Source organism: Scyliorhinus canicula, chromosome 21, assembly GCF_902713615.1.
Source record: "Scyliorhinus canicula chromosome 21, sScyCan1.1, whole genome shotgun sequence".
NCBI classification, from domain to species: Eukaryota; Metazoa; Chordata; class Chondrichthyes; order Carcharhiniformes; family Scyliorhinidae; genus Scyliorhinus; species Scyliorhinus canicula.
In genome coordinates, this window is record NC_052166.1 from 51,141,417 (window position 1) to 51,155,003 (window position 13,587).

The window sequence follows — 13,587 nt, forward strand, 5'->3', positions numbered from 1 at the left end:
TAGGATTAACTGTCACGTAGAAAGGCACGGACCAGTCAGGGACAGTCAGCATGGATTTGTTATGGAAGGTCTTGCCTCACAATTATGATTGAATTATTTAAGGAAGTGACAAGAAGGGTTGATGAAGGTAGTGTAGTGGCTGCAGTGTACATGAATTTTAGCAAGGCGTTTGACAAGGTCCCAAATGGCAGTTTGGTCAAAAAATTAAAAGCCCATGGGATACAGGGCAATGTGGCAAACTGGATAAAAGTTGGTTTAGGAACAACGGTGATGGTCAGTGGATGCCCTTGCAAATGGAAAGTTGTTTCAAGTGGTGTTCCACAGGGCTCAGGTGTTGGGACCCTTATGTATGAACGATTTGGACATGAACATGGGGTGAATGATTGGGAAATTTGCAGATGAGACAAAGACTGGCCAAATGGTGAACAGTGTGGAGGATAGCTATAATCTCCAAAATGATGTAGATGGGTTCGTGGAGTGGTCGATAAAAGTGGCAGATGGAATTTAACACTGAAGTGTGAGGTCATGCATTTGGGGAGGCCAAACAGTTGGAGGGAGTACATAATAAATGGGAATATATGAAGAGGGGTGGATGAAGTGTGAAATCTTGGCATACAAGTACACTGGTCCCTAAAGGCAGCAGTTCAAGTAGACAAGGTTGTTAAGAAAGCATATGGATTGCTCTCCTTCATTGGCACAGGGATAGAATACAAAAGTAAGGATATCATAGAATCATAGAATTTACAGTGCAGAAGGAGGCCATTTGGCCCATGGAGTCTGCACCAGCCCTTGGAAAGAGCACCCTACCTAAGCCCACATCCCCACCCTATCCCCGTGACCCAGTAACCCCACCCAACCCAACCTTTTTGGACACTAAGGGCAATTTAGCATGGCCAATCCATCAAAACCTGTGGGAGGAAACCTGCGCAAGCACGGGGAGAAAGTGCAAACTCCGCACAGACAGTGACCCAAGCCGGGAATCGAACCTGGGACCTTGGAGCTGTGAAGCAAAATGTGCTCACCACTGTGCTACCGTGCCAGGAAAGTCCACAACTGGAATCTTGTGTGCAGTTCTAGTCACCACATTACAGGAAGAATGTAATTGCTCTGAAGAGAGTGCAGAAGAGGTTTACAAGAATGTTGCCAGGGCTAGAAAAGTGTGGCTAAGAGGAGAGATTGGATAGGTTAGAGTTTTTTCCCTTGGAACAAAGAACCAGGGGACACATATACAAGGTAAGTGACAGAAGCTGTCCAGGGGACATGAGGAAGAACTTTTTTATGCAGAGGGTAGTGGGAATCTGGAATTCGCTGCCTCTGTTGGTGGTAGAGGCAGAGACCCTAAACTCTTTTTTATTAAAAAGCACCTGGATCTGCACCTTAAGTGCTGTGAGATACAGGGCTAGGGACCAGGTGCAGGAAGGTGGGATTAGAAAGGGCATGGATAAGATGGGCTGAATGGCATCCTATGCTATAACTTTTCTCTGGTCTGCCTGTCACACCTGGGCTTCTTTGATATCCTCACCCGGCTAACAAACTGTCTTCAGTTTAATTAACATAGTCGCACAGCCTCGAGCCTACTTCACAGAATAACACACTAAGCCCCCAAAATATTTAAAAAGTAATATTCTTCTTCACACAGTATTGGAAGTGAACTTGGGTGGCACAGTGGCTAGCATTGCTGCCTCACAGCTCCAGGGACCCGGGTTCAATTCCAGCCTTGGGTCACTGTCTCTGTGGAGTTTGCACTTCCTCCCAATGTTTGCGTACGTTACCTTCAGGTGCTCCGGTTTCCTCCCACAGTACAAAGATGTGCAGGTTAGGTCAATTGTCCATGCTAAATTGCCCCTTAGTGTCCAAAGGTTAGGTGGGGTTACTGGGTTACGGGGATAAGGTGGAGCATGGGCTTCAGTAGGGTGCTCTTTCGGAGGGTCAGTGCAGACTCGATGGGCTGAATGGCCTCCTTCTGCACTGTAAATTCTATGAATTGTAGTTTGCTGTTGAATATTAGACTACACTGCCATATCTAACACTCAGAGCAAACAACAATCCACTTGCATTACTGAGATAGTGAGACAGAATTTACAAAAACTCACCGCAGTAAAATACCCCACAAGGAAAGGTTTCCTGTCTGAAAATCCTTTCCTTCTCCCTCCTGTTACTGAGTTCCAGGTTGCAGATGCCAGCAGTTATATCATAGAATTTCTGTGCACGTGTGGACCAGTGTGCAGGTTCAGATGGATCCTGGTGGCCACCTTGCATGGCCATAATGCATTGGCAGGAGACAGTGCTATAACATAGACTTCCATTTTATTGATACTTGGCTAATAAATAAAAGCTTTTTGGGATGTCTTGAGGTTCTGAGAATTGCTACATAAGTGCAAACCAGTCTTGAGCACTTTTTTTCACAAAATACAATCGAATGAAAATTGGTCTTATTGACAGACGGCCCCTTTTATTTGCTCTTCCAATTCAACTGTTACTTATCTTGCTCACTTTGTGCTGATTATAACCACAATCTCCCAGAAATTCTCCCCCCCCCGCCCCCCTCCATTGAGTAGGTATGATGTGTAGATGCCGGCGTTGGACTGGGGTGGGCACAGTAAGAAGTCTTACAACACCAGGTTAAAGTTCAACAGGTCTGTTTCGAATCACTAGCTTTCGGAGCACAGCTGCTTCCTCAGGTGAGTCTCCTGAAACAAACCTGTTGGACTTTAACCTGATGTTGTAAGACATCTTACATTGAGTAGGTGTTAAGGATCATCTGGAATGTAAGTTAGCTCGTCCTTGGGCTGCTCTGTACTGTCTGCCTGGAGACGAAACAACTCTGCAGGCGCTTCACTGAATGGATCAACAATGATATAATCTGCCAAGATTAGAAGGTGTGCGTTGTGGTTTTGTAAGATAATGATACTGGGGCTTGAGGTTTATATAAAATGGCGCAGAGTGTGATAATTATGATTCAGTGTTTGGTTTCCTCGCACAGTTTACTTAAATGATGACGTCCAGAGCCATATTGGTCTTTGCTTTCTGCCCATCATTTGGCTGGTTTGCTGTTGGGATTTTAATGGCTGCAAATGGAACAGCACACAGGTGAAGTAGCTGGTGGCAAAAAAGCTCATCAACATTTAAACTGTCCCAAGTGGTTGCATTTAAAATCATATTGGTTTGTGCGGCACCACAGACTCTTTCGGCTTTACCTGACAGTTGGACACTAGCACCCAGCATAAAAGCAGTCTCAAAAATTTGAACAAAAAGATGAATTTTATATCGGATGTGAGTAAGATCCTGGAAGTAGTTTTGCTGGGCAGCTGACAAAGCCAATTTTTTTACTGCACATACGACTGTCGGAATGGTCATTTATAGAGCATCTTATCTTCACACGTTACGTGTCGTGGGTCATATTGTGGACAATTACATGAATTACAGCTCAGCAATGGTGCACAGTGGGTATACCAATCTGGTCGCTTTCTTCCTAAATTGGAATGTTCTTGCACGTCATCATTTAAGTAAACTGTGCGAGGAAAACAAACACTGAATCATAATTATCACACTCTGCGCCATTTTATATAAACCTTCATGTCCATTGAGGGGAGTGGGGGGCACTAACGATGAAACCATTGTTGACTGCGGTTAAAAACCCATCTAGTTCACAAACATCCTTTTTAGGGAAGGAAATCTGCTGCACTTACCTGATCTCGTTGACATGTGACTCCAGACGCAGAGCGATGTGGATGACTCTTAAATAAATACCCTCAGAAATGGCCTAGCCAGCCACTCAGTTCAAGCACAGTTAGGGATGGGAAATAAATGCTGGCCTTGCCTGTGATTTCTGCATCCTGTGAAGGAATTTTAGAAAATTTAATAACCATAGCCGCAGTGCTAATTTATGGAAATAAAATCCATGGCTAGTCTCAATTAGTGCTACTGTAAAGCACCACAGCAGGGTAACCTGGCAACAATTTCTTTAAAAAGATTAATAAATGATCGTACCCTGCACATAAAATGTCAGTCATTCTTCTCCACATCACTCATCCAAAAATGACAACCTGATGTGTTCTCCAGTCTTTGCCAGTGATATGTAAAAGCAACATGGTTTTCCTATTCCCTGGTAACTTAATGGTAAATTGTTGGTGATCAGTTGTTTCCTAGTTTCACTCTTACACCAAAAGGAATGTCGATTTTGGTGTAAAACTACTTTTCTGTTGAACTGTAAATGTTGATAAAACAACATGAGGGGGGAAAAAAACCCAAATGTCGTAATTTCAGTATCTCCCAGCATAGCCGATTTACCTAATATAAGATCAAAGCCAATTTTGAAGTGATAATTATATTTGGAAGCCCGGGGTTGGGAGGAAAAAGGGGTAAAAGAGATGGACCTGTTTCTGGAGTAGTGATTCGCCAGTTTTGGGGGAGCTGAGGGTAAGTATAGGCTCCAGCTTGAGGAGAGATTCAGGTACATACAAATGTGGAAGTCTGCGAGAAATGTTTTCCTGAGCTTCCCGGTGGCACCGTCCTCTCATTGTTGGAGGAGGTGCTATCGATGGGGGGGCTGGGGAGTGAAGTTGTTTCAGCGATCTACAGCAAGATTATGGAGGGGGATAAGGAGTCCATGGAAGGGATTAAAGGCCAAGTAGGAGGAAGAGTTGGGAATGGGGCAGGAAGAAGGATTATGGTGCAAAGTGCTGCAAAGGGTCAATGCCTCGACCTAGTGTGCGAGGCTGGGGGGGGTGATTCAGTTAAAAGTGGTGTATAAGACGCACTTACCGAAGGCAGGGGTGAGCCGATTGTTTGAGGGAGTGGAGGATATTGGTAAGCGACGTGGGAGGGGCCCAGCCAATCATGTCCTTATGTTCTGGTCTTGCCCGAAGTTGGAGAACTATTGGGCGTTGATTTTCAGCACCATATCTGAGGTTCTGCAGTGGAATTAGAGCTGGGTCCCCTGGTCCTGTTCAGGATGTCAGAGCTGCAGATGATAGCAAAGTGAAATTTGCTCGAGGGGTTGGTGATGGGTTCCACTAGAGATGGGTGTAGTGACAAGTAAAGGGTTAATGATGACATCTCAAAGCAACACAACTACTAGAGAGCAGCACTAGATCCCACTATAAATATGACAACTCAAAGGATCTTGGGTCTCTTCCAACCAGGAGTGACTAGACAGCAGAGTGTTAGATAGATAGGTCACAGCATAGTTAGCATGTGTACTTTAAATTAGTTAATACTTTAATATAGATTTCTGATTACTAGTTATAGTTCTGTAGAGTGTGCAAACTCAATATTAATCAATTCGTTATTCAATAAATCTGTTTTGCTTTAAGTTGAAGATTGGTGGATTCCTCAGAATCACACCATCAGACCATTCTGGATATAAAAGCAAAGAGTAACAATATATTACCAAAGAGTAATGTAACAATGGGCTTGTCTGTTTTGCATTTTGGAGACCTGTCTGGGTTGGGAGAGGGGGAAGGGGGAGTGGTGTTGTGGGGGGAGAGTTGTGTGTTGTTACAATATTGAAGATGTTTAGAAGCAGGTGCCTCATTATTCTAATAAACCCGGACACTAGACTGGTGTTTCTGGGAATAGAGGGAATTGTGTTGGAACAGAGATTACAAAAGCTTCAATCATCTTCGTGAATTTGAATCTGGATTGACGCCTCTTCCAAAGAGACAAAATAGTGACTCTGTTCCCAGCAAACAGGCAGACTTGTTAGATGGATCTAGTTTGCCAAGTTGCCCTCTCCTGTATGAGGCAGACCTCTGAGCATCTGTTTCCTCTTCTCTCTCTCTCTGCTGTCTGTCTCATCCTTTCAATCCTGGCCAACCACTTTCTTGTGAAGACACTTTCTTCCATCCATCTCCACAGCAATCATTTCAATTGCCATTTATGCCTGACCAGTGTTTAGATTTTTACTGATATTGCATTGTTGCATTTTAAGGAATTTCATCAGTGTTTAGATTTTAATATTTAGAAAATAACCATAGCCCTAATGTTGTTACTTATAAAACTGAGTTGGTCAGGTTATCATAAAACTGAATTATGCCGAAACACAGCTTTAAAGAATTAGGCCACCCTTCAAACAACTGCCTTTTGGCAGAGAGCTGCCCATTGCAAATCAAGCAAGTGAACGTGCAAATAGTAATGAAGCTGGTGGGCTACTTTTGGGTGTACCCCCAGGCTTCTTCATTCAGAGATTGACCCAAAATGGCCTGGCTGCATTTCGAGGCCCATGTGTAAATCCCTTGTGCATCTGAAGATGAGAGCGAATATGTGAAAGTTTAAGTGTTACCTCTTGGGTTAGCCGCCTTTAAAAGCTGCTTGGATGCCCAGCTATATCATAGTGAGGAAATATTGTTATGTTGAATTAGAAGGGAATTGACCTTTTTTGATAATTCACATTGAGCGCAATTTTTATTTAATTTAAAAAGGAGCAAAGGTGTTGGCTGCTTGACTTTCTCAATTTTAGTAATCGCGCTTCAGGTTTAGTACCTCACAATTGGAGATTATTAGCATAGCATTTCCTCTAGAGGGCACTTTGGTTCCATACATACATGTACGCAGTGATTTTGTATATGTATTATATATTATTGTTTTCCGAACTGTGGTTATCTGCAGGATTGAGGCTCACTCGAAAAGAATAGGAAGAATGTTCTTTAACGTGCTTATGTGTGGTGAAACTGCAAACACCTTCTCTCTAATACATATATTTAGCAATTGTAAGAAATACTACTTTGAGAAAATATCCACTCTAGTTGCACCTTGCACTTGGACCTGACCTCAATATCTCAGTGCTTTAGCTCTGTCTGGAAAAGTGTGTTAGCTGATCTTGAAAATGGTTTCCTAAACCTGTTACCTTGCTTGAAGAATATTTTCCCCACACTTTTTTGTTGTTGTCTGGAACACAAGAAGTAAACATAGGCTGCACTTGGAGTATCCTCTAGTGCAGTCAGATGCCTCTGGTAACTGTGTCGCTATTATAAATTGCAGGGCAGCCTGGCGGCGCAGTGGTTAGCAATGCTGCGTCACAGCGCCACGGTCCCAGGTTCGATCCCGGCTCTGGGTCACTGTCTGTGTGGAGTTTGCACATTCTCCCCGTGTTTGCGTGGGCTTCGCCCCCACAACCCAAAGATGCGCAGAGTAGGTGGATTGGCCACACTAAATTGCCCCTTAATTGGAAAAAATGAATTGGATACTCTAAATTGATAGTAAAAAGGATTATAAAGTGCGGGCCTCACTTGGAGACAATGGGAAGAGGAAATTTAATTTGGGGCTACAGTTGCCAACTGTGCTTAAATGTATTCCTGGAGGGTTCATCACTATTAAGTGCAGAAGGAGGCCAGTCGACAAATCTAGTCTGCACCGACCCTCTGAAAGAGCACCCTACCTGGGCACACTCCCCTGCCCTATCCCCGTAACCCCACCTACTCTGCGCATCCTTGGGCATTAAGGGGCAATTTTATCATGGCCAATCAGACTAACCTGCAGATCTTTGGACTGCGAGGAAACCTATGCAGACATGGGGAGAAAGTGCAAACTCCACATAAGCCAGCCACCCAAGGCCAGAAGTGAACCTGTTCCCCTGGTGTTGAGGCAATAGTGCTAACTACTGTGCTGCCCACAATTGCCCAATTGAATGGTGTCCACCAACAAATCTTTCTTTCATTTTCAATATGTTTATATTAGGTAAAGAGAGATGTTCAAATAAGACGATGAACCCCCCATCTCCCAACCACCACCCCTTTTTAAGGTCCCGATAATCTTTCTCTTAGGCTGCATACAGCAGTGCCCAGAGATTGATCTTCAATTCATGGAAACTCCAGGTCAATCCTGGAAAGTTGGCAATTCTATTAAAAAAGCAGTGTTGTAGAGAAACCTTTGCTTGAGAGTAAGAGCTGATTAGATAAATTAAATATTCTATAGTATCATCAAGAACAGAGAACTTTTGGTTACAGTATGTGAAGAAGGGCTAACATGGTCGAGCTTTCTCCAGTTCGTGCCTAGATTTCAGTGTTACCAGTCAATCAAGCACAGAAGATCAGAGAGGTTTGGTGGTTAAGATCAAAGCCACTTGCGTTCTTATTTTCCACAACTTTTTACTCTTTGGGAAGGGACCAGCTCCACCCGCAAACTGAGCCCCTTGTCTGCTAGGGCTTCCTCCGGATGCTCTGGTTTCTTCCCACAGTCCAAAGATGTGCAGGTTAGGTATATTGGCCATGCTCAATTGCCCCATGCTGTCCAAAAGGATGTGCAGGTTTCAGTGGAGTTATGGGGTGAGGGCGGAAGAATGGGCATAGGTAGGGTGCTCTCTCCAAGGGTCAGTGCAGACTCGATAGGCCAAATGGCTGCCTTCTGCATTGTTTACGGATTCTACGACTGATTCTATGATTGCATGTTCATCAGATTTGCATAGTTTTAGGAGGACTTTTCAAATTGCATTTATTTTCTAAGGAACACGGGGATTGGTAAACAGGTTGTACACATTTCTGTGGGGGGGGAGAAAATATTTAATTTACAAAGAAATTGGCTAGTATACATCATGGAAACTGGTAAATGGTTCAATATATATATTTTTAACATCATTTTCAGTGGCTTAAAATTGGGTTATTCACAGATGTTACATTAGGCACATTGAACATGCTCATTTTGTGTGTATAAACGCATTTTCAGCTGTCTTAATAATAATAATAATAATAATCGCTTATTGTCACAAGTAAGCTTCAATGAAGTTACTGTGAAAAGCCCCTACTCGCCACATTCCGGCACCTATTCGGGGAGGCCGTTACGGTGTCTTAATAAAACTGCACCAGGTTACCACTCTTACCCAGTGTATATTCGTTAATACAAAAATTTACACTGTCCAATTATTTTAGTCCAGGGAAGTTTAGATTCTGATTATGAACGTGTATTTTAGCAGAAACTTGGTGCAGTTTCCTGGTCGTGTCCAAAGTGGAAACTCCTAAAGCTCCCTTGTGCGATGAGGTAGAAAGAGGACAATTGATCGGATGATATTGAAAGATAGTTAGGAATTTTAGGAAAGTTGACACTTAACCTGTCCACTAAAAACTGAACATCAATGGAATGCTGAATTATGGAGCCAGAGTGGTAGTGGACATGTTGGAGGAAGTTCTGATCAAATCCTAACAATGCTCTGGTCTGATCCCGCCTTGATCAATGTGCCCAGAACTGGTCTCCAAGACATTTGGGAGGCGGTCTGTCCTGAACATGTTTTTGAGAAGCGCCATGAGGCTGATTCCCTCATAAAATCCAATAGATGGGAAAAGATTAAGGAATTTGGGCTTTTCAGCCTCATTATTATTGATTATGGGGGGAAACTAGAACTAGGGTAACACAGCTTTAAGAATAAGAAGTTTCCTTTTAAAGACCGTGATGGGGGAAGAAATCTTTCCTCGGAGTTCTTTTTATCTAGGATTTGTTCAGATAGATTTTTGATAAGACAAGGGAGTAAAAGGTTATGGGGCGACAGGCAGGAAAGTGGAGTTGAGACTACAATGAGAACAGAAGCGGCGTTGTTGCCAGCGCCCGCAACCGCGGCACCTTACAAAAACCTGCCTCCGTCTTCACCCACAAAGCCTCCGACTCCCTACTCCAACCCGCACCTTCTCTGAGTTCGCCACCCACTGGATTATATTTGTCGACATATCTATACATGGGGTAGACTATTGTAACAGCAAGACCAAAGCTTGCTTACTTGATACCAAAACAGGAAAATGCATTGCAGTATTTAAGCCTACAATATGAATTGAAACGTTTTATAGCTTTGCACAATTATGCAATTTTGGTTCTTCGTTGTGAGCCATTCCAATTTATTCTTTAATAAAATAAACAGACAACACTGTTTTCAGTAGCATCGCGTGTTAAATACTGTTCTGGCAAATTCTGAGAAACATTTGACATGCTTTATGTTAGAGTCTAACAATAGAACATAGAACATAGAACATAGAACAGTACAGCACAGAACAGGCCCTTCGGCCCTCGATGTTGTGCCGAACAATGATCACCCTACTTAAACCCACGTAACCCGTATACCCATAACCCAACAATCAACCCATTAACCTTACACTACGGGCAATTTATCATGGCCAATCCACCTAACCCGCACATCTTTGGACTGTGGGAGGAAACCGGAGCACCCGGAGGAAACCCACGCACACACGGGGAGGACGTGCAGACTCCACACAGACAGTGACCCAGCCGGGAATCGAACCTGGGACCCTGGAGCTGTGAAGCATTGATGCTAACCACCATGCTACCGTGAGGCCCCTATACCCATATTCTATGAAAATTGAAATGGGAGAACCAGGTTTGCTAACATTGCCTGCTGTCATGTTTGATTTCTAAAGCACACGAGTTGGATGCTTTTTTGTTAATAGGTTGGCATGGGAGTTTTGCACTATTGGACTGGACGCTGGGCTTTCGTGGTTTAAAATTTATATTCCCACTCAGAATTTATCCAGTTGCCCCCAGAAGTTCACACGTGATGTTGGATGAGGAGATGGTGGCAGCTGAGGGACAGACTAGTTTACTGCAGACAGGACGGGCACTGTGCACTTGATGTATGAACCTGCCTCCTTCCTGACTCCCCCCCCCCCCCCCCCTCCCCCCCAAACACATTCTGCTGCTGCAGCTTGGAATTCCTTCACTCGAAATGGTCAGGTTATTCTGCTCAGAAAAACATTGACCCAAAGAAGCAGTTAAAAATAAGTAACTGCATAAAGTAACGGTTCAGTGCGACTGTGCGGAGGATTATCATCTTAGTTTTACAGACACTGCCTTGTGATGAGGGTGGATCCAGTGACCAATAGGATAAACTATGAGGGAGCGTGAACGTAATTTATTTCTGTCTCGGTAGGACGGTGTCTGAATTGCGAATGCTGTGAAGCTATTTTTGCTGACCTTTCTCTTCTCTCGCAGGGATTGGCTATCTGCCGTGCGCTGCCACCAGCTGAGGCTCAAATAAACGCTGCTCGACAAGCAGGGGGAGCATGTATAAGAGGAATGGCCTAATGGCCAATCTGAGAGTCACGTCTGCCACACCAGAGGTAATCATTTAAAAAAGAAATGTGACCATGCAAATACATCTTGGTGCAATGTCTTAAATCGTTATCTTCATGCACGGTACATTAAGCAGCTGTAAACAAGTGTCACTTTCCTTGTTGGCGTTATCCACTGAGAGGACATTATAGGGTTGGGTTTTGTACAGGAAAGAGGTATTTGATAAATTGATCCTTTATTTTTCCTAACAGTCATAGAATCCACACAATGCAGAAGGAGACCATTCGGCCCATCGAGTCTGCACCAGCCCTCCAAAAGAGCACCCTATCTTGGACTATTCCCCCTCACTATCCCCATAAACCCACCTAACCTGCACATCTTTAGACTGAGAAGAAACTGGAGCACCTGGAAGAAACCCACGCAAACACTGGGAGAACGCGCAAATTCCACACAGTCACCCAAGGCCGGATGAACCCACGTCCCTGGTGCTGTAAGGCAGCAGTGTTAACCACTGTGCCATTGTGCCGCCCCAGTAAGTCTGAATAAATGTTCACCAAGTACCAGGAGTCCCATAGGCTGGCATTTTCTGCACCCGTTTTTGTTGAGTGGATTCGGTCCTGGGAGTGGAACATTTCACGAACTCCAAAATGCCAATGTAAATGTGCTTTTGGCATCCTTTAATGGCTTATTATTTTCCCCCTTCTTCAATCCTTAAATAAATAAATAAAATAACAAAATCAAAATTCAAAAAACCTCTTCCCCTGGGGCGGGACTTCAAACATCCCCAACATCCACTTTCAACGGGGCTGCCCGATGTGTTCTGCTCCTCCTCTACATTTGTCCTGGATTCGGGCCTCGCCTCGTGCCAAGCGTCGTCCCCACCGCTCACTTCGGGCTCGATGACCCCTGCTCCTCCGGCCGCCGGACACTCTCATGGGGCTCCTCACCGGCTCCAAACCAACCCGATCCGGCGTCCATTCTCCAAGCCCCAAAGGCCGAAGAAATCCTGGTCGAAAAAAACCATGGGGAAACCCCCGGAAAAGGCCGAAATGTCTTGGATCGGCAGGAGCCTCTCCTCAACGCTGCCACTCCGCCTGCGCGCACCACCGGACGGCAATGTTAATGTGTGACGCAGTTGTCCTCTCTCTCTTTCTCTCTCTCTCTCTCTCTTCTCTCTCTCTCTCTCTCTCTCTCTCTCTCTTCTCTCTCTCTCTCTCTCTCTCTCTCTCCCCCCCCCCCCCACTCAATGACAGGGCGTGTTTCCTGATGTTCATTGTTGTGAATATCATTTGAATACATAATCATATTATTATCAAGCTTCAGTGCCTGAATCAGCACCCCACCCTGGGCAAGAAAGTCCATTTGTGTTGGCGTGAGGGCTAAATGGCGTGAAACATGACTGGTCCTACAGGTGTGCACCTGTTGTGCAGACCTCCCAGATGAGCTCAGGTGAGTCCATCTCTCAGGGGGGAGTGGGTCATACCTGGAGGCACTGCCCGGGATGAGTGGGGGTGGGGTGGGGCTTCCAAGTGAACTATTGTGTACTGGGGCAGCTTTTGAAAATGGCACCCTGATCTTCAAGGGACTAAGTGGCTGGCGGGGCAGGCCCAGTTAGGGCTGAACCCCCAGCAGCATTATATCGTCGGACCCGCCTTTGATTTTCAGACTAAGTGCGGGCAGACACGGCAACTTCAGTGTCGCTTTTCCCATCCGTTATCCAGGAAAATTCCATCCAGAGATCCCAGGATTAACTTTAGTTAAATAACATCATGTGGACTTCCGGTTGCGGCTATGACCAGCTAAGTCGCACATTTGGCAGCTCCTGCGACAAAGGTGTTTAAGGGCCGATTGGAGGGCCCCGACGGTACTGTAAAGACGAATCCCGGTGGGGGAAGGCTCCCTGAGGAGAGTGAGACCAACTTTATGGTCGGTACTCGGAGTGGGGCGACAAAAAAAGCGGCAGCAGCTCCCCGAAAAAAGCGGGGGAAGAGGACCAAAATGGCGGCCGGTGGCGCACTAGAAGATTGGAGAAAATGGGCGGAGGAGCAGCAGGCCGCTCTCCTCCGGTGTTTTACGGAGCTGAAAGTGGAACTCTTAGAGTCTATGAACGCGACGACCACAAGGCTGATGGGGGCCCAGGCGACCCAAGAGGCGTCGATAAGAGAGCTGCAGCAGGAGATGACTGCAAGGGAGGAGGAGGCCACGGTCCTCGTGGGAAAGGTGGAGGTGCACGAGGCACTCCACCTGAAATGGCAGAGCCGCTTTGAGGAGCTGGACACTCGAATGAGGCGGAAGAACTTGAGGATCCTGGGCCTAGCAGAAGGCCTGGAGGGGCCTGATCTCCCGAAATATGTAGCGGAGATGCTGAGCTCCCTGATGGGAGAGGGGGCCGGTCCATCGCCCCTGGAGCTGGAAGAAGCATATCGGGTCATGGCTAGGCGGCCTAGGGCGATCGAGCCCCCGAGGGCGGTGCTGGTGCGATTCCAGCGTTTCTGTGATCGGGAGAAAGTGCTGAGGTGGGCCAAGAGGGAGAAAAGCAGCAAATGGGAGAATTCGACGGTGCGGATATATCAGGACTGG

At 45.5% G+C, this 13,587-nt stretch overlaps 1 protein-coding gene across 4 annotated transcripts in view; it reads left to right on the forward strand.

The window, feature by feature from the left end:
- ralgps1 (Ral GEF with PH domain and SH3 binding motif 1) overlaps positions 1–13,587 on the forward strand; it is a 723,987-nt gene that overhangs the window by 148,086 nt on the left and 562,314 nt on the right. For all 4 annotated transcript variants that reach the window (XM_038781972.1, XM_038781971.1, XM_038781976.1 and 1 more), the window contains exon 3: positions 10,927–11,054. In XM_038781972.1, the coding sequence (XP_038637900.1) occupies positions 10,998–11,054 (57 nt within the window). In that variant the 5' untranslated portion in view covers positions 10,927–10,997. The remainder of the gene's footprint in view (positions 1–10,926; positions 11,055–13,587) is intronic.